Source organism: Amphibalanus amphitrite, unplaced genomic scaffold (genome assembly GCF_019059575.1).
Source record: "Amphibalanus amphitrite isolate SeventyFive unplaced genomic scaffold, NRLGWU_Aamphi_draft 000126F_arrow, whole genome shotgun sequence".
Lineage (NCBI taxonomy): Eukaryota > Metazoa > Arthropoda > Thecostraca > Balanomorpha > Balanidae > Amphibalanus > Amphibalanus amphitrite.
In genome coordinates this window covers 16,386-42,029 of record NW_024881621.1, presented here as the reverse complement: position 1 = coordinate 42,029, position 25,644 = coordinate 16,386, and the positions used below count along the sequence as shown (strand labels likewise).

At 54.8% G+C, this 25,644-nt stretch overlaps 1 protein-coding gene across 4 annotated transcripts in view; it reads right to left on the bottom strand.

Moving 5' to 3' along the window:
* Nucleotides 1-25,380, bottom strand: part of LOC122381726 (leucine-rich repeat serine/threonine-protein kinase 1-like) — a 59,543-nt gene extending 34,163 nt beyond the window's left edge. For 2 of the 4 annotated variants that reach the window (XM_043366256.1, XM_043366259.1), the window contains exons 1-29: nt 25,224-25,380; nt 24,108-24,252; nt 22,541-22,728; nt 21,475-21,577; nt 20,284-20,491; nt 19,235-19,384; nt 18,543-18,721; nt 18,023-18,213; nt 17,504-17,657; nt 16,964-17,202; nt 16,578-16,650; nt 16,039-16,208; nt 15,168-15,371; nt 14,825-15,018; nt 14,120-14,271; nt 12,945-13,092; nt 11,882-12,024; nt 6,539-6,673; nt 6,157-6,302; nt 5,561-5,705; nt 5,177-5,286; nt 4,680-4,819; nt 4,329-4,424; nt 3,799-3,927; nt 3,231-3,353; nt 2,563-2,759; nt 1,400-1,523; nt 835-1,013; nt 77-234 (exon numbers count right to left, since the gene is read on the bottom strand). In XM_043366256.1, coding sequence (XP_043222191.1) covers nt 77-234; nt 835-1,013; nt 1,400-1,523; nt 2,563-2,759; nt 3,231-3,353; nt 3,799-3,927; nt 4,329-4,424; nt 4,680-4,819; nt 5,177-5,286; nt 5,561-5,705; nt 6,157-6,302; nt 6,539-6,673; nt 11,882-12,024; nt 12,945-13,092; nt 14,120-14,271; nt 14,825-15,018; nt 15,168-15,371; nt 16,039-16,208; nt 16,578-16,650; nt 16,964-17,202; nt 17,504-17,657; nt 18,023-18,213; nt 18,543-18,721; nt 19,235-19,384; nt 20,284-20,491; nt 21,475-21,577; nt 22,541-22,728; nt 24,108-24,252; nt 25,224-25,258 — 4,358 coding nt within the window. In that variant the 5' untranslated portion in view covers nt 25,259-25,380. Of the gene's footprint in view, nt 1-76; nt 235-834; nt 1,014-1,399; nt 1,524-2,556; nt 2,760-3,230; nt 3,354-3,798; nt 3,928-4,328; nt 4,425-4,679; nt 4,820-5,176; nt 5,287-5,560; nt 5,706-6,156; nt 6,303-6,538; nt 6,674-11,881; nt 12,025-12,944; nt 13,093-14,119; nt 14,272-14,824; nt 15,019-15,167; nt 15,372-16,038; nt 16,209-16,577; nt 16,651-16,963; nt 17,203-17,503; nt 17,658-18,022; nt 18,214-18,542; nt 18,722-19,234; nt 19,385-20,283; nt 20,492-21,474; nt 21,578-22,540; nt 22,729-24,107; nt 24,253-25,223 lie in introns of all 4 variants that reach the window. The other 2 variants (XM_043366258.1, XM_043366257.1) reach the window with 2 other exon arrangements.
* Nucleotides 25,381-25,644: the final 264 nt, after the last annotated feature.

The window sequence follows — 25,644 nt, the reverse complement described above, 5'->3', positions numbered from 1 at the left end:
GATGTCGCAGCGAATCCTATATTTCACAATGAACAACCAGTTTTTGCGGGTTGAGCACATTTAAGTACGCGCTGACCTGAATTTCCTGTAGTCTGGTGAGTAGCGCAGGTATCCGAGCAGCTCTCGGATTCTGATCAGCGTCGTGTCGGCGTACTTGAGCTCGATGCCGGTCTGCCAGCAGCGCCACTCGGCCGGCCCGGAGAGGACGGACGATAGCACGGCGTCCTGCTGCACCTGACGGGAATGGGAGGTGTCAGATACAGAGACTGACACACTGACTGACACAGGGCACAGGACGGACGATAGCACGGCGTCCTACTGTACCTGACGGGAGCGGGAGGTGTCAGACACTGACACACTGACTGACACAAGGCGAGAGGACGGCATCCTGCTGTACCTGACGGGAACGGGAGGTGTCATATACAAACACTGACACACTGACTGACACATTGACAAAAACCAGAGGACAAATATGCGAGACCAGCGTACTGCCGTACCAGCGTACTGCCGTACCAGCGTACTGCCGTACCAGCGTACTGCCGTACCAGCGTACTGTCGTACCAGCGTACTGCCGTACCAGCGTACTGCCGTACCAGCGTACTGTCGTACCAGCGTACTGCCGTACCAGCATACTGCCGTACCAGCGTACTGTCGTACCAGCGTACTGTCGTACCAGCGTACTGTCGTACCAGCGTACTGCCGTACAGGAACCAGACGTGTCAGACAGACTGGACCGACTCACTGAGCGACACAAGCAGAGACGCCCATCACTCTGTTCTCTACTCTACTCACATCCTCCTATCCCTGTCCATCCTATCTCCCTACCCGGCTCACCTGTCTCGGCACCAGAAAGTAGGCTCTGATGACGTCCACAATGACGTCGTCGGCCAGCAGCCGGGTCAGCAGGCGCGACCAGAATCCGCTGGGGAAGTAGGTGAGCAGCAGGAGGCGGCGTACGGCGGCCAGCGGCACCGCGCGGCGGGTCACACTGCAGTGGCCGTCCGACGGGCCGGCTGGGAGAATGGGGGAGAAATGATGAGAGGAACAGTCAGACACGGTGCGAACTTAGAAGACAGGCGGTTGGAAAAAGATGGGCAGATAGACGCAGTGGAAATAATATGGGGCAGCGATAGAGGCATGGTGGTGAGATGCACACATAACAACCGCTGAGGATATAATACCAATATGTGACGAGGGACTAGGTGATACAACAGCCGGCACTAGGGCAAGGTTACACATACCGTCATCAGCTGCACATGAAGATGAGGTAAATGTATATAATAAGTTACAACGTTAACGTCAGGATATACATAAAGCAACTGAAACTTTGCTGAGCAGCATCACCGACAGGATTCCCCATTAACGCGGCGGTGCAGCCCACCATCTAAGCCCCCCTCACCTCCGGCACAGTCCTGAGAGGCGGCAGCAGCCGAGCCGGCGCTGCCCGCCCCGGTATCCGCGGGGAAGGCAGTCACCGACTGGGACTTTTTCCTGAGCGCCCAGCCGCGTGACCTGACAGGAATCTGTGGAGGAGGCGGACACACAGAGATGGTCATTGGTGTCAGATGTCGGCCGGATGATGCTTGCAAACAGAACAGCGGCACAACAGCTAATGTGAGTTGGAACAACTTACTGCATTGAAAGCTAAAACTTAAAAAAAACTCCATCCCGTCTGACTAGAGTGTTTTATGATGGTTGACAAATAAAATTCACTTTGCATTAGATCTGAAGATGAGTTTGTTAGACGAACAGCTAAAGGAAGATAAGTTTGGCTAGCGCCAACGCAGTTAAAACACGCAAATCAACGCAAAAAAAAGAGTAGTACGACGGTACAACAAAGCATGCAACTATCAAGAGGTTCTAGGAAGGGCCGGGGCACGCATTAGTTTGTTAAGTCAACACGGTGCCAGATACTCCTAAAACCGACACGCAGGTTTGGCCGGATATCACCGAAGACCAGTTAGTACGCACGGGTGTCTACCGCTCACGATTCGCAGTAGCCGTCAGCCGGCAAGTGTTAGTTCTCACGCCCGAAGGGCCGGTCTCACAGGGTGTTTGGGCAGACTCAAACGGGAGGTAGCGGAGCGATTGGAGGGAGCCAACTCCCCAAACTCTGGCGTACAAACACGGCCGGCGGGCACTCCGGCGGCTCCGTACTGTTTGTGGGCGGCTGGCGTAGGTCTCCGGACAGTTAGAGGACATGCTAACACTGCAGGCTGCGCGGAACAGCCCACCGCAAGGCTCAGACCTCTGACATAAAGAATGTCGGAGGTCTCAGGCCTCGGAAAGTGATGGGCCATGGGAGGTCTCAGATTAGAAAAACGGCAGCTGTTCTCAGGCCCCTTTAGGAGAAAATCTGAGAGGTTCCATTGAGCAGTCTTTTCATATGGGAATTTCAGATTCGACAAACGGCCTGTCGGAGGTCTCAGACCCCCGACAGAGTCAGCCAGGCGGTCACTGCTCACTACTCGGCACAGTCGGAGGGTCTCTCGACTCTCCAGTCCCGGCACCGTGCGACTGTGTGACGCGCGCCCCGGCCCGACCTCGACCTCTGACCTTTACCCGCACGTCCATGCCCGGCACACCGCCGCGCAGCATCTCCTCAGAGGGCAGCAGGCTGGGGATGAGCAGCGTGCGACTGTCCCACGTCACCGCCACCTCGAACTTGTCCAGCAGCGAGATGATGTACGACTTGGCGTCGGCCGGCGCGCAGGTCGACGATTTGAACACCAGAGACAGGTCCTCCAGACGCATGACGCCTGCGGTGCAGTGCGGGAAAGGGGAGCTCTGGACAGGTCAAGTCATGGAAGACCTCAGCACTGAGTGGAATGCGAAAATAATGCGGTTGGTGCAAACAAAGGCTCAATAAAAAAAAACATCGACGATGTGAAGACAGTGAGTTGATATCAGCGAATTTCGGCTAGTCATTAAACGAAGGCCGCCAATATCTAGTTTTACGGGTGGCGAGTGCAGTGGTGCCTGCATTAACAATGACGGTGATGAAGTCATCCGTCATATTATAGCATTTCTGGTTAGAAAATCCGGGACAACATACATTGCTTTTTTTGCCGGATAGTGACGAATTTAAATAGTAAACCAGCCAACGCACTCACTCCTCTGAGCCACTGCAGTAATCAATATATGTACAATAGACGACCCCCAATGCCCAAAGCTCCCACCAAAAGCAATCGCAGCTAATGTGGCCGCCAGCCTGAGTCGCTGCATCGTACCGTTTCGGGCGAACGGGTTGATTTCCCGCACGGTGACCACGTGGGCTAGCATGTCGCACAGCCACTGCGGGTCCAGGAAGTACAGGTCCTTCAGGGTCGCGTCGTCATAGTGAAGCACCACGCCTGTGAACGCACCGGAGGCGCGGGTCAATGTCAACTGCTTGCGGTACAGCGCTCACGGGAATAAGCAGACAGCACATGCAGCGGTCATAGGCTAATGGTCATTGATCAGTCTGTTTAATTTTCATCCTGTCGTATTGAACATTATTTTCAATTACGCTCTTGAACATTATTTTCACTTACTCTCTGGTTCAACCTCCCTCAGTGAAGTCCGTAGCAAACTTAGATGCAGCAATAAAAACTAACATGATAACGGGACACAGCCATCGCAACGAAAAACATTATTTCAACCGCTTACCCAATCAGACAAACCCTGTATCTACCCGGCCAGCCCGGCAATTAGCACCCAAGGCGTCAACACCTATCACCAGCCACGCTCGCTGTAGCCACTTCCGAAGACTCAGCCGCCATTGCCCATCCTCCTCAGCTGGCCTCGCAGCCCGCTCACCGTTCTCGTGGAGGAAGGCGGTGGCCTGGTTGAGCTCGGCGGCGTCCCGGAACCTCAGGTCGAACCGGGCGGCCATCTCGCGGCTGACCAGAGTGCGGTACTGCTCTCCGGTCAGGACCGGGTCACGACCTGCGGGAGGTCACGGCTGGGGGTCACAGGTCACAGCTGACCAGAGTGCGGTACTGCTCCCCGGTTAGGACTGGGTCACGGCCTGAAGGGAGGTCGTCAAGGCTGGGGTCATAGTCAATAGGTCACAGGTCAAGGCCTGCGGGGGAGGTCACAGCTGGGGTCACGGATCAAAGGCCACGGATGTCGCAAAGCCACTGCGGGTCCATGAAGTAGAGGTCCTTCGGGGTAGCGTCGTCACCGGTCAAAGTCATAAAGCAATGGCACTGCTTTGAACGTGACACTTCTTAGCCTGAAACCACTTGATGTATGCGTAAGGACCGTCATTAAGTTGGAGTACCGATTCTGTCCTAGTGCAGCTGCTATGCGTGAAATGATATCACACGCAGACACTCGACACCTACCCTGGAAGTGTCTCTCGGTAGCCAGATAGGTGATGACATCCTCCAAAGCCAGGTACGTGGCAGGGATTCGCTGTTCCAGCAGGCGCTCTTTGCTCCCTGTCAAACAGCGCACAGAATAGATAGTGTCAATGAATCGACAGATTCTTCAAACGCACTGGTTCATCATTAACACCTTACGAAAAAGAAGCATCTGACATTCAAGAGAGCACCTTCTACATCTATGATCTATTTAAACTAGGCTCTCCGCTGGCTTCCTAGGTTTGGTAGCACTGACTACTATCCCATCCAATCGCTTCCCAAAGCAGCCACCATTCCCGGCCACTCACCCATCCTGTCCCACACGTCCCGTACCTGGCGACTTGAGGCTGTAGACGGTGTCGTAGATGAGGTTACACAGCAGGCGGATGTTGTGCCTCGTCTTACAGCTGACCTCAATGGTGTCCAGGACGCGCGGCAGGCCGCACTTGTCCGCGTCAACCAGGTTAATGAACCTGCGGGGAAACAGGAGCAGAGGTCAGGGTCATTACCGTCACGAAACATAGGCTCATGAGTTGGGTGTGAATGCATCAATGAACTGACCCCGAAAGGAGGTCAAACAGGTCGTTTACAAACAGACACAATGTAGGCGTGATCAATGCGATGCAATTGCGCTAATGAACATGCGTAAAACACAACCAACCAATCATGTGGAGGGTGTGAGAAACACCATGAGAGCTCTGAGCAATGTGTTCACGGGTGCGTTTCCGTGTTCATTGTGAGATTGGTCTCTGATCGCGGCCTCGCCACCAGCCTGTCCCTGAAACTGTTCCATCCATCGACCTGTCCCTGAAACTGTGTCCGTTACCGACCTGTCCCTGATGAGCTGCTGCAGGTCCTCGCAGTAGTTGGCCGGGTACCGGTCACGGATCACGTCGTAGTGAGTACCGACGATGATGACGGGAGAGTTGGGCGCCCGCGCCTGACGGATACAGCTCAGGTCAGTCGATCATAATGGGTCATACCAAGGCTATAGAACGGTCATACTATCTAGCTACGCCACAAACAGACAAAAAAACTTACGCATTTGCATGACATATATAAATGTATAGGAAAAGCAAAATCGTCGCAAATGTAAAATGACCAAAAACAAATGACATTTCATTTCTTCAACATCATAAAAGCGAATATACCTTAGCAGCTTCAATAAGCGTTCCTCTGCATACAAGTTTGTTCACCTTGGTGCCCCGACTGACCTGAATGTTGACGAGCCACTGCTGAATGTTGTTGACGCCCTTCTGGCCGTCGGGTATCCTCCAGACCACGAGGTACAGACTGCGCCGGGAGAGGAAGTACTGGTGCGTGGCGTAGTACTCGCGCTGGCCACCAAAGTCCCACGTCCTGGCACACATAGGGGGAGTTGGATGAGAATATAGCGCGTATAGTGAAATAAACAGGTGCTGACTGCATCACGCGTCCTGTCCGATGGAGTAAATCATACGGTGGTGCACTTAACGGTCGACCGGTGCTGATGAAAAAACAATAAAGCAGTGTGAAATGGATGGCCAAACGGAAACATGACGATAAACCCTGATTAATAAATGACCAATAAACTGGTATGACTGAGAGCTGCTGCTAGATTACAGGTGACAGGGTAATTAAATTACATGATTTGATCATGCACTCGAACACAGTGCATTCGGCGATCTGGTGCCGTGATCCAAATTACAGATCCTTCGCCTATCCGACACCGACCTCCTTGCCGAGGACCCAAGAAGACCCATGTGAGCTGGTGCAGCCCGAGCTCTACCCTCACCCGCGTGACCCGTGGAGACCCTGTCCGTTTCCTCACCTGAAGGTGACCGGTCCGTGCGAGCTGTGTCCCCTGACACGCTTCTCGTACACCCAGTCCCCAATGTCGACTCCCACAGTACTCAGAGTGGTGCCCGTGTCCGTCTTCAGGTTAAAGTTCTTGTTGCCCATCCGCTTCGCCCAGTGCTGAGGGTATACAGAGCATTAAATGTGACTACAGCTCCGACGTATAAACTGTACAGCCATACAGTGATACACAATGGTCACCCAAATGCGCGAAGTTACAGTAAATTGCGCGTAGTTAATTTTAAGATAAAATTTCCTTCAAACACTCTAAGAAACATAAGCTGATGAGTGATGAAGCAGCAACACTAAACACCAAAGGCGGGACATTACAAACAGGTTTACCCGTCACAGCTTACCTCTGGTGGTCGTTTCTTGTAGGAGCCAGTTCCTTCTGCTCGCAGCTGCTCTAGCAGGGAAGTTTTGCCGATACCCTGCACTCCGACAATCATCAGCTTCATCCGGGCGTACGGCTTGGCGTCCTCCAGAACCGACTGTAAAAAAAACACAGTTGTAATGACGGTCCTTGCGAGTCAGTTAAGACATTTATACAAAGGAAGACACGGTCATAAAAAGTTGGCTGTTGAATTATGATCCGGAGATCATCTACGCAAAAGGCGTGACCGTACAAAAATAAGGACAGGCCCTAGAATTGCCGTGAAAAGGAAAAGAAGCGTAACTCGCTTTTGACGATTTTTCAGGAGAGCGATTTTTCTGTTTTACCTTGTATTATCGACGGTTCTTAAACAACCAAAGAAAATTTGGTGTCAAACTGTTCGCAATACTGCACTGAACCTAACAGTGTTAATATTTTTTACTTGGCATATAAGATATTGCTAGAAAATGGTGTAAGGTGTTTTTGCTTTTCACTCGATGCTCAAATTGCAGCGAGGCATGTAGGGAAGAAAAGCGTAACTACATTCACTCCAGTCCGGCAACCGTATGTGCAGCGCGCGGCTCCATAGCGAAATGCAAAAGAAGCGTAACTACGTAGTTACGCTTCTTTTGCTTGCGAGATCTTATGGTATCGGCGAATATGCGGTGTTTCAAATACGCCAGGACGAAAACGTCTTTTGTCCATTTCGGATGCCTAGATGCCTTTCGAAATAGCTCACGACTTTTCATGCTAAGACTCCAGGCTTCATGCTTAGCAATCGCGGCCGTCAGGTCGCACCCTTCGGTGCTGGCAGGTCAGACAGGCTGGACGGCCGTGGGGTCGCCTATACCGGTGCTAGCAGGCCGGACGGCCGTGGGGTCGCCCCTGTCGGTGCTGGCAACTAGGGCAGGTCGAGCGGCCGCCTCCTTCGGTGCTGGCAGGTCGGGCAAGCTGGGCGGCCGTATGGTCAGCTCTGCCGGTGCTGGCGGGTCGGGCGGCCGGGGGGTCGCCCCGCCGGTGCTGCAAGGCCAAGTGGCCGTGGGGTCGCCTCCTTCGGTGCTGGCAGGCCAGGCTTCCTTGGGGTTGCCCCTGTCGGTGCTGGGAGGTCGGGCAGGCCGGGCGGCCACGTTGTCGGCTGTCGCCCATGTTGGTGCTGGGAGGTCGGGAAGCCTAGCGGCCTTTGGGTCGCCTCTTCTGGTTCTGGCAGGTCGGGCAAGCCGGGCGGTCGTGGGGGTCACCTCTGCCGGTGCTGGCGGGTCGGGTGGCCGTGGGGTCGCTTTGTTTCGTGCTGGCAGGCCGGGCGGCCATGTTTTCGTCCCTGTCAGTTCTGACAGTCCGCGCAGTCGCGGGGTTTCATCTGTCTGTGCTGGCAGGCCGAACAGGCCGGACGGCCTTGGGGTAGCCTCTGCTGGTGCTGGCAGGCCGGGAAGCAGTGGGGTCGCCTCTGCCGGTGCTGGCAGGCCGGGCAGCCGTGGGGTCGCCTCTGCCGGTGCTGGTAGGCCTGGCGACCTTGGGGTAGCCTCTGCCGTTGCTGGCAGGCCGGGCAGCCGTGGGGTCGCCTCTGCCGGTGCTGGCAGGTCGGGCAATTCGGGCGGCCGTGGGGTCGCCTCCGTCGGTGCTACAAGGCCAAGTGGCCGTGGTGTCGCCTCCTTGGGTGCTGGCAGGTCAGGCTTCCTTGGGGTTGCCCCTGTCGGTGCTGGGAGGTCGGGCAGGCCGGGCGACAGCACGTTGTCTGCTGTCGCCCATGTTGGTGCTGGGATGTCGGGAAGCCTGGCGGCCTTTGGGTCGCCTCTTCTGGTGCTGGCAGGTCGGGCGGCCGTGGGATCACCTCTGCCGATGCTGGCGGGTCAGGCGGCCGTGGGGTCGTCTTTGCCGGTGCTGGCAGGCCGGGAGGGCGTGGGCTCAACTCTGCCGGTGCTGGCAGGTCGGGCGGCCGTGGGGTCGCCTCATTTCGCGCTGGCAGGCCGGGTGGCCACGTTTTCCCCTCTGTCAGTTCTGACAGTCCGAGCGGCCGCGGGGTATCATCTGTCTGTGCTGGCAGGCCGGGCGGCCGTGGTGCCGTTGGGTCGCCTATGCCCAGGCCGGACAGGCCGGACGGCCTTGGGGTAGACTCTGCTGTTGCTGGCAGGCCGGGCAGCCGTGGGGTCGCCTCTGCCGGTGCTGGCAGGCCGGGCAGCCGTGGGGTCGCCTCTGCCGGTGCTGGCAGGCCGGGCAGCCGTGGGGTCGCCTCTGCCGGTGCTGGCAGGTCGGGCAGGCCGGGCGGCCACGTTGTCGCCTCTGCCGGTGCTGGCAGGCCTGGCGGCCTTGGGGTAGCCTCTGCCGTTGCTGGCAGGCCGGGCAGGTCGGGCAGCCGTAGGGTCGCCTCTGCCGGTGCTGGCAGGTCGGGCAATTCGGGCGGCCGTGGGGTCGCCTCCTTGGGTGCTGGCAGGTCAGACTTCCTTGGGGTCGCCTCTGCCGGTGCTGGCAGGCCGGGCAGCCGTGGGGTCGCCTCTGCCGGTGCTGGCAGGTCGGGCAGGCCGGGCGGCCACGTTGTCGCCTCTGCCGGTGCTGGCAGGCCTGGCGACCTTGGGGTAGCCTCTGCCGTTGCTGGCAGGCCGGGCAGCCGTGGGGTCGCCTCTGCCGGTGCTGGCAGGTCGGGCAATTCGGGCGGCCGTGGGGTCGCCTCCTTGGGTGCTGGCAGGTCAGACTTCCTTGGGGTTGCCCCTGTCGGTGCTGGGAAGTCGGGCAGGCCGGGCGGCCACGTTGTCGGCTGTCGCCCATGTTGGTGCTGGGAGGTCGGGAAGCATGGCGGCCTTTGGGTCGCCTCTTCTGGTGCTGGCAGGTCGTGCGGCCGTGGGGTCACCTCTGCCGATGCTGGCGGGTCAGGCGGCCGTGAGGTCGTCTTTGCCGGTGCTGGCAGGCCGGGAGGGCGTGGGCTCAACTCTGCCGGTGCTGGCAGGTCGGGCGGCCGTGGGGTCGCCTCATTTCGCGCTGGCAGGCCGGGTGGCCACGTTTTCCCCTCTGTCAGTTCTGACAGTCGGAGCGGCCGCGGGGTTTCATCTGTCTGTGCTGGCAGGCCGGGCGGCCGTGGTGCCGTTGGGTCGCCTATGCCGGTGCTGGCAGGTCGGGCGGCCTTGGGGTCGCCCCTGTTGGTGCTGGGAGGTCGGGCAAGCCGGGCGGCCGTATGGTCAGCTCTGCCGGTGCTGGCGGGTCGGGCGGCCGTCGGGTCGCCTCCACCGGTTCTGGCAGGCCGGGCAGGCCGGGCGGCCACGTTGTCGCCTCTGCCGGTGCTGGCAGGCCTGGCGGCCTTGGGGTAGCCTCTGCCGTTGCTGGCAGGCCGGGCAGCCGTGGGGTCACCTCTGCCGGTGCTGCAAGGCTAAGCGGCCATGGGGTCGCTTTGTTTCGTGCTGGCAGGCCGGGCGGCCATGTTTGCGTCCCTGTCAGTTCTGACAGTCCGCGCAGTAGCGGGGTTTCATCTGTCTGTGCTGGCAGGCCGAACAGGCCGGACGGCCTTGGGGTAGCCTCTGCTGTTGCTGGCAGGTCGGGCAAGCCGTGGGGTCGCCTCTGCCGGTGCTGGCAGGTCGGGCAGGCCGGGCGGCCACGTTGTCGCCTCTGCCGGTGCTGTTAGGTCGGGCAGGCCGGGCGGCCACGTTGTCGCCTCTGCCGGTGCTGGCAGGCCTGGCGACCTTGGGGTAGCCTCTGCCGTTGCTGGCAGGCCGGGCAGCCGTGGGGTCGCTTCTGCCGGTGCTGGCAGGTCGGGCAAGCCGGGCGGCCGTGGGGTCACCTCTGTCGGTGCTGGCGGGTCGGGCAAGCCGGGCGGCCGTGGGGTCACCTCTGCCGGTGCTGCAAGGCCAAGCGGCCGTGGGGTCGCCTCCTTCGGTGCTGGCAGGTCAGGCTTCCTTGGGGTCGCCCCTGTCAGTTCTGGCAGTCCTGGTGGCCGCGGGATTTCATCTGTCGGTGCTGGCAGGCCGGACAGGTCGTGCGGCCGTGGGGTCGCCTCCGTCGGTGCTACAAGGCCAAGTGGCCGTGGGGTCGCCTCCTTCGGTGCTGGCAGGTCAGGCTTCCTTGGGGTTGCCCCTGTCGGTGCTGGGAGGTCGGGAAGCATGGCGGCCTTTGTATCGCCTCTTCTGGTGCTGGCAGGTCGAGCAAGCCGGGCGGCCGTGGGGTCACCTCTGCCGATGCTGGCGGGTCAGGCGGCCTTGGGGTCGCCCCTGTCGGTGCTGGCAGGTCAGGAGGCCTTGGGGTCTCGCCCCTGTCTGTGCTGGCAGGTCAGGCCTTGGGGTCTCGCCCCTGTCGTGGCTGGCAGACCGGGCAAGCCGGGCGGCCATATGGTCAGCTCTGCCGGTGCTGGCTGGTCGGGCGGCCATGTGGGGTTGGGTCACCTCTCTTGATGCTGGGATGTCGAAATGCAAGTGGGAAGATCCCGCCCCTGATCGTCCTATTTCACCAGAACTCGCTCGACTCTACTCCTGATTTCACATTTTCCTTTAGCTGCACGTGGACTTTTGTTCCGTTTTTTTTTTTATCGCTTCAGTTCTAAACCTCTTCAGAGACCAAGTCTGCTCCTAAACCGCAATTTGCACACGCTTCTGATGATGTTCACAGCGAGCATGCACCACAATAAATAAAGTAAACTATTGGATATCGCTCGTGTGGCCTTGGTCTAGGGTATGGCATGGCACCCCATACCTATACCTACTATTTCAAGTTGGTAGTTTTGAACTTTGGTTGCTTTTATCTTACAGTTTTCCTCCATTCAAACGCCAGGATACCTACTAGAAGATATTGGTGAAACATAGAAAGGCGGCAAACGCAAGCAAGAAGGGCTTAATATATTTTTAATGCTAATTTTCCTGGCAAAATTAAACTTCTACCAAGTGTTATGCACTCACCTGAAAGGCAAAAAAGCGCAAGTGCGTAAAAGTCAGCGCGGTGATAAGCAAGAAAAGCGCAACTACTTAGTTGCGCTTTTCTTGCCTATCACATCGTTCTGACGGCTGCAGATACGCTTTTTTAATAGCTGCGTTTGTAGTTACGCTTTTTTTGCTTGCGGTCAGGGAGGCTGAAAAACATTTACGCTTTTCTCGAAAAAGAAAATTTGATATAACTCGAAAAATTATACGAATTTCGAAAAACGGTTTTGCAGAAAGATGGAGATTGCTATTCTCTATCTAATGGTATCAAAATCTCAAAATCGAAAAAATGCGAGTTACGCTTTTCTTGGTTGTCACGGCATTCCGACGCTCCCGACTTTCACTAAGATGATGGGTCGAGTTTAAAGTCGCCGAAATAACAACCTCTCATTCAAAACAAGAGACCCCGAAGCAATGACCTCCGCCCTTCTTACCTTGAGGTAGCCGATGACATCCATCGTTTTGTACTTGTTTGAGTCGATCATGGTTTTCAGTGGCTCTTGCAGGGAGCAGCCTCGCGTGTTGAGATTCCATAGGCGACTGAGCAGACCCATCTGGGGCGGCAGCTCGCAAATGTCTATCGGTGGAAGGACACTTGGCGTCAGAAGTCAGTGACAACACGGCTAATCATAACTAAAAAAAAAAAAAAACTAGACAGAATACCGCAAGAAGCTAGTACGTAAAAGAAGCCTATCGATCTATTCATTCACTTGCCTTCATGCAATCATCAGTTCCTATATCCAGTTTAGCATATACTCTTATCCCAAGCCAGACACATAAGCTGCATCTCAACACAGCCAACACACTAGCAAGCGCCCCTATGACTATAGCCACCCCGGCATTTACACTTTACAGGGTGAGCCATAAAGATTTACCCATCGAAAATTTAACTTTGTTTCAAGGCGCGCTAACATAGCTATGTCATCTTTTACATACATATAACAACGTCATCTCGACCTAACTAATAAATGTAGTCTGTTTTCTGTACGCTTGCATTCTTCTTATGTTACGCGCCCGAAACGCGAGAGCACTATGGCACGCGGCCGCCGCACCGTCGTTTCACTTATTTTCCTCGATCATCCATGCTATAACAATGCTGCGCCGTATGTCATTTGCGGTGTTTCAGGGACTCGGTAGAGTCGGGTTTTCAGGATATTTCAGTTTGCGAAGCCTGTGGGGCTGAAGTCGGGGATAAATTGTGCCCAGCATTCTTTAGACCAAGGAGTGTTCAGCAGCCAACACCCAGTGGTGATTCCTGAATTTCAGGAGCGGCGGATGTGCGTTAAGACGACCTCGCATTTCAGGAGCGTAGCAGAGACAGTGGACGAGCGTATACAAAATGAGCTACACTGTCAGGATTGGAGACAAATTTGCGACATGTATGCAAAAGATGGCATACCTACGCCAACCCGTTTGGAAATAAAGTGAATTTATCGATGGGTAAATCTTTATGGCTCACCCTGTATATCTCCCCCGCTCCCGCTCCCCGCGACTGACCGGGGTTGCCGCTGATGTTGAGCACCGACAGGTTGCTCAGCTCGTGGATGGCGGCAGGCACGCCGCTCAGCTGATTGTCGCTCAGATCCAGCATCGAGAGGTTGGGGAACATGAGCCGCGGACGCTCCCGCGGCCGCCGCACCGGCGTCTGGAGGTGAAATAGGGAGGGCTGTTATGGACACATTATACGGCGGGGTAAACGGAAGGGCCGTCTAATGCAGTGACGGAGGGGGGCGGACAAGCGAAGAGGATTGCATCGATCATTTTCACGGAAGCATTATCGAGTCATCATTGTACGCAACTTGCACACAAAATATTTCACGCCTCAATTAGTATTTCGCCAAGTTTTGAGCTGGCGCAATCTCAATGTGAATGCAGTACGTGAGATCCGGAAACTGCCAGGAGGCTCATTAGTACATAATTTTCCATATTTCAAACCTGATATAGCCGGATAAACCAGACATGGCCGGTTCGTCTCTAACAAACCTGACCACTCTGCGGTTCCTCTATCTAATCAATGCTCCTACGAAACTACGCAAGCTTCTAATTGGCATGGCATGCGAATTCAAACCAAAGTACATGTAGCAGCACTCAGGGTCTGTGCATCTTATTATCTAATGTAACCAGAATTTGGCAGCATGTCGAGCTGATGACACAAACTGGCAACAAGAAAATAAAAGCGATTGTGAAGGCGTTTGCGATCATACTTATATATTACCGTGATTCAGTCAAAATACGCATCTCAGCAACGAAAACGTCTTAGTGTTAGCACTGTCATAAATAACATTGAAAAGGCGCGACACTGATGTTATGACAGCGCCCACGGCCTTGACAAAAACGTTGTGTTATGTACATCTCCTATGTCGTCTTTCCGTACATTTAAGCATGCATCCAGCGCGGCAATCCTTTTCAAATGTCCCCTTCCACTTCTTCCACTCCACACCTCACTGTAAGTTTCCGCTTACATTCCATCTACCTATAGTCCGCTGTCCGCCCTTACCGGCCCCGTTCCAACCTGACCAAATCTCCCGTTCCCATATCCACATTCAACCACTAGCACGTCCTTTCCCGCAGTAACCCTCCCCAGACCCATCCCTCCCCTCCCTCCCCAGCCATTCCACAAATCTTTCCCAGACCCTAGCCACCCCCTAACTCGCCTCCCTCCCCACCCGTACCGTCCGCGGCGACTCGTCCAGCGTGGGCAGCGGCTCGTTCAGCTGCACCTCGCGCAGCTGGTTATCAGTCAGCACCAGCGTCCGCAGCGCGTCAAACCGACGGTGTCGACGGTGCACACAGGTGTGGGCGGCAGGACTGGCCGCGTCACCACCTGCCGGGGAGAGAGTAAGACTGGTCGTGATCTTGTTCTGCTTTGTTAGATGGTCAGGGTTTTCTACCTTGTGTGACCATTACAGAGCCGCAAGAAAGAAAGAAAAATCAGAGGAATGATACGAATGCGGGAGAGAAAGAGATCAGGGCAGCCACCATAGGTAAAAGTTTGTGCCGAGCTGAGGGTGCCCGTGCTCCTCGAATTTCACGCTGGCTTGGCTCTGAAGCCGACGGCAGAGGCCAAGGTCACCGCCATGGCGGTGACGGATATGTTACGCCCGGGCACCCCCAGCTCGGCACAAAGTTCCAGCTAGGGCAGCCACCCCGGTGCGCCGCCGGAGCTGAGCCTGTCACGATGCATAGGCTACCCAGCCCCGCACTAACGGTCACCCTACCGCACCTGAGCATGCTCCTGAGTAGGTGCTCACTCACCTCGAATGAAGGTGACCATCCAGCCCGGATCAGGGGTTTTGAGGTGTAGAGAAGGATTTGAGTGTCCTGACTCCTGAGTACAGATCAGAGGGATCGAAGGATGATTATTGATTGACCCTGACCTGGTATGCTGACGATGTATTTGTTAGTGTCGCCAGCGGCGTAGCAGCGCCGCTCCTCGGCCAGTCCGTCAGACACTAGTGCGTCGCTCAGCCAATAGGTGGCGGGCTCGGGCCACTGGCTGATCTGGTTATGGGAGGCGTCCAGCTGCTTCAGACTCGCCGGAAAGTCGCTCACCGAGCCGAGATCGGTTAAACTGAAAAATCGACGCAAATGAAATCTAACACATCAACGTAACACTGACTCGTACACCAAAAGCAGCCAGCTAGAACGTTCAACATTTTCCAGCATCATAGAGTTAGCGCCATTCCAAAATCTGTATTCCAGAATCAGCGCGCCACTCACCAGTTGTAGGCCAGGTTGAGCCGTGACAGGCTGACGGCCAGGCAGGCCAGGCCGGTGGGCAGTCGACTGAACCGATTGTGAGCCAGGATGAGCGAGTGCAGCTGCGAGGTCACTTGGTCCTGAGCGGTCAGCTGGTCGTCCGGTCCGGTGTCGGTGATCTCCAGCCGGCCGTGCCAGAGAGTGTGGTGGTGGACCTGCCGCTGTCTGTAAACAGGAGGGCCAAATAGGGTGAGAGGGGGTCTCCACACGGTGTGGTGGTGTACCTGCCGCTGTCTGTAGACAGGAGGGTCAGATAGGGTGAGAGGGAGTCTCCACAGGGTGTGGTGGTGTACCTGCCGCTGTCTGTAGACAGAGGGTCAGTGACGGTGAGAGGGGGTCTCCACAGCGTGTGGTGGTGTACCTGCCGCTGTCTGAGCCGAAGGAATGGGACACTAGTGTCCGGTGCGAATGTTCTGCGTAACTATGTCCGGGCTATGAACATTCCTTCAATTCGCTTTCATTCTTAGTGCAGCTGAAATACAAGGTTCAGAGGCTCGAAAGCGTTTGGCCGACCGCCATCTTCTCACCCGCGCGCACCTTCCAGCACAATACGCAGGTCATGCTGTTATTGAGATCTGACACTTATGACTAAACATATCCTATATTCATAGCAATGTCATTCGCAAAGCACATAGCCATTCCAAACCAAGAGAACCCGCAATTTTTCGGCTGGAATCATCAGTTCGCATTGCCTGCTATCACGTTTCAGGTGCAAAATACGCCTAAGCTTTAGCTTCATTCAGAAAGCTATGCACTGAGTACACAGCCCAGCCCACCCATTTCCCGTTCCTCCCAAACCCCAGCACTCCACCATTGACAGCTCCCGACTCACTTCAACGTAGCTGTGAGCGTGATTTGACTGCGGTGGAGCGCCCCGGCGGCGGCGGCCGGGTCGACCAGGGGCGCGGCGGCCGCTCGGCCCTGGCTGAGCACCGACAGACCGACTGGGTCGCCACGGCGGCGGGACTGGGAGCGGTGGCGCTGGCCGCGGCCCGCCACCGGCTAAAGGGGGAGGGAGACTGGTCAGAGGCGCGGTGGGGGCGTAGGGGTGGCTGCAATGGTTCGTCACATTGTCCAAGGTGCATACAAACAATCGGCTAGCCGTTATTCAGTCCAAACAAACTATGTGACACCAAATACGACAGCTGCATTCAAATTTGTTCCAAGCTTAAAGATATGGATAGTTCGCTTGGTTTAGGCAGACGCCTGGCCCGCAACAGCAAGCACATCACTTATTTTCAACACATGCTATGCGAAATGTCCATGTTTTTATCAGACATGAGCCGTAACACTAAACGTCATAGAAGCACCCTCGCTGGTCGAGCAGGTCTGTTTTCCTCCTTCCCGCCTCTAATATGTATACACACTCACCACCGAGTGCCGGAGACGGGTGCGGTCCTCACTGGCGGAGCGCGGCTTCCGGGCTGATCTGAGAGACACCACTCTGGGGGTGGCACGAAGAGGGAAAGGGAGATACACATCCGTCAGTACCTGCCTCAGAACGCCATTGCAGTCATAAATGGGACGACTTGACGGCAAATATTCCATGCATACTTTCACGCTTACAGGGGAACCGAATGATTTGTAAAAATAAGTAAATGATAATGATTTTATTAATGGTTTCATTAAGGAGTTCCATTGCATTCGATAGTCCATACCCTTGCACTAACGGGTGCTGCACTTGCTCGTTACTTCACAAAGCACACTAAAAGAGTATCGATAACCTAGCTGTCCACCCATCCCCCTGCACCACTCACTGCGGGTTCCTGGCGCCCTGTCCGGGCAGCCGGGCGGACGCGCGGCCCGTCGCCGCCATCTCCGGTCCCCCAGATAGCGGCAGGTCCGACAGCAGATTGAGCGACACGTTCAGCTCCTTCAGACCGGGTGCGCTCCACATAGCGAACGGCAGCGACTGCAGCTTGTTGTTGCTCAGGTCCAGGTGCGAGAGGCGAGGCAGACGGAACAGAAACTCGGGGACCTTCTCCAGGCGGTTCTCCTGAGGCGGCGAGAACAGGGATTATAAAATGAACCACCAGTGAACACAGGTATCATACACAGGCATGCGGGTATGGAACCAGCCATCACAGTATTCAAAGACAAGCACCGCGCTTGATTTAACTCATCACGCTCAGTATAACAGTCATTCAAAAATGCGTATTGCCTAGTTTCCTCAAAGGTCTAACGTTCAATTCAAAATTCGTTCACGCAATGTTGACCGAGGACACTGTAGTCCAGAGCCAACATCCCCAGCTCCCCCCGGCCCCTACCGTGATAGGTCTGTCAGTCAGCGTCCCCACCTGCAGGTAGAGCTCCTCCAGCACGGGCAGCGTCTGCCGCGGGTCGGCCTCCCCCGGCAGTCTCAGGTGCTCAATCTTGTTCTGAGCGGCGGACAGTGTGCGCAGAGACCACAGCTTGAACACGGCCTCCGGCAGCTCAGACAGCGCGTTGTTGCTGTGGAAAGACAGAAGATGGCGCCTCAGCGATTGGGGTGGGTGAAAGTGTCATAGGGACGGGGTATGACTATGGACATTGGAAAATGATGGCCTGGACGTGGGGTTTGGATGGTTTCGCTAGCCGCTAGCCAGACTTCCATCACCTATCCATCACCATTCGGTCCATCGAAGAACCTTACCCACTTGCAGCACACCACAGCCACATCCACCCCTTCCCCTCCACCGCTGGTAACCGCTCATCCACAGACCATCACCCGTCCTTTGCGAGTGATTCGCCTCTCTAATCAGGGAGGCGCTTAACGAAACGCCTCCCTGACACCCAGCCTGCGCTCTACAAAAGGCCCGCCTGACTCCCTGGCACACCTGACGTCGAGCCGTGTGATGCAGGAGAGCGCCACGGCCGGCTGGCGGACCAGCTTCAGCTTGGGGTTGACGCGCTGGGCGGCGTCCGTTAGCCAGGAGGCCCGCAGGTTCTTCAGACAGCGCTGGCCGTGCCAGTTGACCATGACGGGCACGTAGCAGGTAGGACCGGCGCCGCCCGGACGCGGGTGCACCTGGTGGGCGGGAGGTGAGTGTTATATCGGAACGACACTGGTCAGCGGCAGTCGGCACAGGGCTTCAGAACGAGGATAAATATCGCATAGAGCTTCTCGGTGGCCATGGGGTACTCCCGCGATCCAACTCCCGCGAGCCCACGTTTTCTTTTGAAGTAGCTACCGAATACGTTCGCAAAACGACCCCAATGGTCTGGTCTTGCCTAATACGTTTGCAGCTAGCCAAACAGCTGATGAACTATGCCTAAATTGAAGTCACTTGATACACCATGCAAGTCACGGAACCCCTTCTTCCCTGTCGGCTAAACCCCGTCGCTCCAGTCCTGTACCTTGTGGTCGGGGTCGGCGTGCGCCCGCAGCGCCAGAAGGCGCGACACGACCGCCTCGTCTCCCGAGCGGCAGGCCACGTACAGCGCCTTGCATTGGTCGTCGCGCGCGTTGTGCCGCAGCAGCAGGTCGATCATCTGCAGGTCGCGGTTACGGCACGCCTCCACCAGCGCCGTGGAGCCTGTGGTGAGAGGTCAGGTCAGGGCCAGGGTCAGGTTAGGTCAGCGTCAGTCAAGGTTATTGCTATGGGCTGATAATCCTCGATCAGACACACTAATATCAACACACACTTAACTAGACACTGTAACAAAACAAACCCATCGCGCGCATTCGCTTCTCCCTTCGCCCATCAGAATACACGTTTTTTATAAACAGGTCTCGACCTATCCTACACCTCTCCTACACGAATTTACAATACACTGTCTCCTAGTCCAAATGTGTAACACTATCCGAAATGAATATTTCTTATCCGTGAACACGACAGACTAGCTCATTCATGCTCCTTGGGTCCAGTTCACCAAGTTTCATCAAGTGAATATATTCCCTTGGTGAAGTCGGGCCCTAGTCGGCTGATACAATACAATATAATGTCACTCCGGCCTCACCAGTGAACACCATGGACTGGTCCATGCTCTCCTGGTCTTCTAATACAATACGATACAATACAATACAATACCAATACACTCAGCCTTACCGGTGAACACCATGGACTGGTCCATGCTCTCCTGTTCGCCGCTCAGCTCCGTGCTCAGGTACATGTTGAGGTTGGGGTTGGCGCCGGCAGCCAGCAGGAGACCCACGATGGTGTGCTGGCGGGACCGGACCGCCACGTGCAGAGCCGTCTCTGTAGGGGAGAGGGGATAGGTGGTTAGAGGGGAGGCAGAAGGGAGGGAGTGACGGTCAAAGAAGAGGGAGGGAGGAATGGAAGAAAGGGAAGAGGGAGAGAGGGATATGAGACCAGAGAAGAGAGAGAGAGAGAGAGAGAGAGAGAGAGAGAGAGAGAGAGAGAGGGAGGGAGGGAGAGAGAGAGAGAGAGAGAGGGAGGGAGGGAGGGAGGGAGGGAGGGAGGGAGGAGACAAAGGAGGAAGCATGGAGTTCGGGGTACCCAATAACACAGGCCCGACAAACATGTTCGTGGGATCGGTAATAAAGGGAATACGGTGAAGTCATGACCGGGACATGAGAGAACGGGCAAATATACCACAGTAGACAGGCTAGAAGAGTAACAGATAACAGATCACATGGCAGGAAACGTGCGTGAGACAACAGGCAGACAGGTATGTACTCGTCGGAAATTCAGCCACTCGACTTCGATGGGAAAACAGGACAATACGAGTGGATTACAAGTGGGCCCGACCGAGACAGTCATCGCGTAAAAAATCCCGACATTGAGACGCCGATAGTGCTTTGATTCCCGTTTGTTGGTATGGTTACAAACAGCTCAGCGATACCGGCCAGGTTTCACCAGTGCCACCGTCAAAAACACACCCAGCCACCGGACCAGACCGGCGCCATCACCGGTGACCTTTAGACCGTGCCCAGTCGGGTCACAGAGCTAATACCCCACAGAGAACGTGTAACCTCTGAACGCTAAGCCTGAGGCAACCTCGGCAAACTCGGCCCCAGCCCGCCTCCACTGCCATACGCCCCCGGACTCAGAGAAGCCAGCGCTCGCCACCACAGTGCGCAATACGCTGACGATCGAGGCGTTATAACGCCGTTACGTTATACGTTATGTCCCACCTGCGTTGTTATTGCAGTACATGTCCAGGTGCAGCGGCGCGATGGTGTCGTCCGTTTTGGCGGCGCCGGGCGCGTCTCTGCCCAGGTTCAGACGTGACATGAGCGCCTGGATTCCGTCCGAGATGCGTCTCTTGACCTGCGAGTCGGCGGCCGGTGAGGCTGGCTGGTCGGCAGCGTCCTCCGCGGCGGCACCGGCCGGACTGCCGTCCTGAGGGGAGAGCGAGGGGAGTCACAGGTCGGCCAGGTCAGGGGGTCATGGGTCAGGAGTCAGGGTTTTCGGGGTCGGGGTCAGTCTCAAGCGCCAGGGACAGAGTCAGTGTTCAGGGACATGAGTCAGGCCCAGGGGTCAATGAGTGTTGGCTGAGCGGCTCAAAGGTGAGAAAACGCGTGACGTGATCATCAGCCTGGGGTCAAGCACTCGGCCTAGCACACCACGATGACAAGAACGAGATAGCGGTAGTTTCACGTAGACGTATATTGCTAATCGGTTCCTACATATCTATAAGAATTTTGGCTCTGAAGATGGATCAGTAATAGTACCATACAGTGGCTCGTTGAACCCCCCCCCCCCCCCCTAGTCAGTCTAATCGGACCTGAGCTGCGGCCGCACCACGCCCCCACACCACAGTGCTCGCGGCAGCACGTAGTGACGACCCATCGATCGACAATGAACAGACGGCACAGCCCGACCGGACTCGAAAAACAACACGCACGGACTGGGTGGTGGCCGGCACACTCGGATGTCTAACGCAGACTGTAGGCTGCATGTAGGGTTTACTAGAAGTAAGATTAGGATTCTGGCCCATCCATGCTGTCAAGGACGATTGATGTGCGTCAAGTGTGTTTGCCAAACCATAAAGGTTTTATTATCAATATCAATCGAGTTATCACTTATCAGCTGAGATTAATGACACAGCTATCGGTTCGGAGGCGAAAAACGGCTTGGCATAGATCAAAGAACAGCGATAAAACTGATTAGATACAAGAGATGACTACAAAGGCATGCAACGCAAACAAATCAACAAACCAACAAAGGAGCAGTCTTCAGTCTGATTAGCTCCATGGTATCCGCGGAAAAAATACATTTTAAGAAATTTATAAGTGTGGTCGCTAAAGAAACATCCAGCCTTCGACGAGTTCGATCGAAGTCTAGTCCTTTACCTAGTTCCACGCCACCCAGCAGTCACTGACCTTGATTTTGTACGCCTTGACCCTGAACTTGATGAGCGCCTCAACCAGCCGCACGCTGCCCACACAGCAGGCCTGGTAGAGCGCCGTCTGGCCCTCCATGTCGCTGGAACGGCACAGGACGGTCAGCGTGGGGTCCGACCGCCGAGACACAGGGGTCAGTGCGGGGTATAATACTCGCCACGGCATAAGTGTGCGAATTTCCACCTGCATACACCATATATCAACACGGGTCTTCAACAGTGTCATTGGGGATTCGATAGAATGGTCTAGTCAAGAAGAGCACAACTACACACAACGACAATACACATTTCACTTAATAAGTTAAGTCACACTGCGAGCAAATTTTATTCCAGCTCCAATGAAAAGAAATGGCCGTTTACGGGTGCAGATATAATACACGACCTTGGATATATCCTGAATGACACGCTTACATAACCAGTGCACAGATACCGTGAACTTTTTAAGCCATCATGCATTTATGCAGCATCTGAAAGCCGTCATCCTGAGGACAAACACCCATCTTTGGACGCTACAGCCTCGCCCCGCGTCACCGGCTGCCGATCAGACAGCTGCCCCATCTGATGTTATGCAACACAACATCACATTCCCGTGGGGATGAGCATACATGAACGATCATATGAAATACAATGGGAGTCAGGCGGTACAGACCCAGACACATTGCACATCTAAATAACGCTGATGCAGATAAGGTCACAAAGCGAAACAACAAGACCGCTTTGGAGCGAGATACCTACATGATAAATATATATTAAACATAAACCTACAACTTGAATGCAAGCAAAGTTCATCCATTTACAGACATGTCTCACAAAATCCAATACCTGCTCAACAATGCAAGGCACACCTCTTTCAACAAAACAAGTCTGTTATTCATGCCGTAAATATGTACTTAAACCCAAGCCCATAACAATAACTGCGACCACCAGAATCATGCCTCAACTCCAAGCCTGACTCCCGACTAGCCGCTCCAAACCCCACCGACCTGCAGAGTGCGGACCCTCACCTTCCCCTCCCACCCACTCTGCCACAGACATCACCCCCTCACCTGGCGTTGACGTCGAACGGCATGTAGTACTCGTACTGCCCGGTGTGGTCCCGGTACCGCTGCAGTACCTCGGGCGGGTACGGGTACCGGAACAGCAGCTCGAGCACGGCCACCCGGCCGGTGATACAGCAGGCGTGAACCGGCGACCAGCGCTCCACCGTAAGGACCTGTACCAGCGACGGGTACGTCTGGAGGGACATAGGGGTCACAGGGTCACGGAGGGAGTCTGGTACCTGCACCAGATACTGTACATCCTTACAAATGTCTCCAGGCAGCGTATACGGACTGCGTCAATCGAAACAGTGACCACACCAAAAACAACATTGGCCTGCAATGCTGATTAGCAAGTGCCGCTTTCACCTCGTGGAGTGGTTGCGATAACCCCCGGATGCGTCACATGCAAACATGAAGCGCGTTGCTTTCCACAGCAATGTCGGAGTTGTAAGCGCGCACTCTAGTTCTAGCTAGCACAGACCGGCATACTGTCAACATTGGAAAGGAAACGGTCCGACTGTTGACGTTGTACCTTATCAGCGACGGAATGGGACGGGAATCTAGACAGGAAGTTGACTGAAAGTCGCACACGCCGCACGGTATTGCTGCGGTATCGTGAGCGTGGCAGATGATTTAAGTTCCCAGCATGTTTAGACGGCGTCTCCACTGCAAACTACAAGAGTATATGAAATGTCGCGTTTGATTGTGATGTGGGTAAAACTACTTCAAAAGCACTCGTAGGAACACAAAAACTCTCCACGGCGAACACAATCCCGAGCGGCGTACAAAGACTGCCGGCATCACCGTATCGCTCCCTTTGAGGCTCGATATCGCATCATTGGCCTATAAAAGTATGGGTCCGCGGATAGCACTCATCCGAAAAACGTGACGCATGTTAAGAGAGATGTGTTTATAACATTGTTCAAAGATAGCTTCAATCGTACGATCAGTGATCAGTTGAACACCGCTTTCAATTTCAATGACGTCAGCAACAGCTATAAACATCTCGTCATGCCATTTTAAACTTAACAAAGAGACTTTTACTACCATAAGATGAAATATTAACTAGCGCATGCCAAAGTCAATGCAAAACAAGTCAAATTTAAAACGCTTAAAGAATGATGGCATATGGTAATGCTAAATGCACATCAGCCTTCGCAATCCGTTCGTTACATAAAAGGAGCATGCATTATGCAACAGGCAACGCAACAGTCAAGGGCCAACTATATATTTCCGTGCTTAAAATCGCATCTACCGCAAACCAGGAACCAGTTTGGTCACTGGTGTCTTCACTTCACGACTGGGGTTTATATAAACACCTACTGTACTGCAGATCATGAATCCGTGTCCCCGACGGCACTTGCGGCAAGTAGTTATTCATCATTTTTGTCATTCCGAGGGGTTTTACATAGCGAAATTATGCAAACAACAGCAATGACATTTTAATAGTTCCATGTCAACCAAATCCGTCCAAAGGAACACTATGAAACTACGGATACGCTACTGATTGTAGATCACCGAACTAACATCCATCGAGGGACACACACACCCCTTATCCACAACTCCACGGTACCTTGAGCAGTAGCTCGACCACATCCTTCTTTCCGTTGTAGGCGGCGATGTAGAGCGGCGAGTAGCGCGTGACGGGATGTATCCGGCCCTCCGCGCCGTGCTCCACCAGCAGTTTGACCACCGGGCGGAGACCCTCGCTGGACGCCCTGGTGGCGGGTCACGGCCGTGGTCAGGCGAGTGTGGCACGAGGAGGTTGGGCAGCGGCAGGGGAACTGTGACGGGTGACCACGGCAAGAGAAGGTAGAACAAACGCACACGCACTGCTCGGTATAATAGCAAACGCAAAACAAACCGTGTTTTGATTCATACTGACAAAACTGACATACTGACGCAAAGCAATCCATCGTCCAAAATAGTTCCGAGCCATTTGGACACTGAAGAGCCCTGCTATCTAAAGACGAGGTCTGTGCCGACTGCAAACCGAAATTAGGTATCTCAATGACACACAACATAAGTCGTCTCCCCCGCAGACCAGCCATTGGTCCCCAGATTTGCCAAACTCGAGTTAAACAGCATGTTTGACGAGACTAGCCCGCCCTCCTTAAAGGGACTATCCCACCTTTAACATGGGGTTTGAGTTTAGATAGCCAAGTTTGCGGCGAGGTTCAGAAACCACTATCTATCTAGGTTGCAACCCCCGCGGCCTCTTGGTGTTGAAGAAATTTGTTCCCTTCATTTGAAAATGGGCCTTGTACAAGGCCCTATCTTCAACATGGAGCGACCGTTAGAGTGACGTCACCTCGTTTAGTCATTCTGATTTAAATGGGTTTGTTCGTTGAAAAATCGCTTAAAACTTGGTCTGAACTTTGTTGTGGTGCCTACAGAGTAAAAAGAATCAGCTTTATGAATGTAATGTGGCCTGGGGAAGGAGGTAATTTTGGGCTGTGACGTCACATATTTGAAAGTTTGTGTTTGGAATATGGAAAGCCTAAGATGTTTAATGAAAAATAAATGCCAGAACCGTGTTCCTGGTCATCCAATCTATAAAGTCGGGCACAATTTAACTGGTTTTAACAGCATTTTAGAAGGTGGGATAGTCCCTTTAACTGGTCCCACCACCTACTTGTAGAGCAGCGTGAGGCTAGCCCGTCCTCTGCCGACCAGCCCCACCACCTACTTGTAGAGCAGCGTGCTGCAGCCGTCTGGTGTCATGTTGACCACGGCGGCGGCATCGCGGCCCAGCTGTCGGAGGAGCTGCCGCAGGCGGGCCACGTCCCCTGCCGAGCAGGCCTCGCGCAGCGCCGCGTGCCGCTCCAGCCTCTCCTGCTCCCGGGCGTCTGAAACAGACAGAGACAGAGATAGCGTTAGTGACCTGGCGACTGAGGTACTGACATACAGATACCGACAGTCACTGTACAAACACACAGAGGTGGTCAATGGTGGCGACAGAAAGAACAATAGGATCAGCAATCAGCAGTGATCGTATGTGACACACAGGGAGGAACAACACACGACAGGAAACAGAGGCAGGGCACACATAAATAAATACAGGGATAGGGGAAAAACAGGCAGAAAATTTGGGCTGAGGGCCTCGAGCA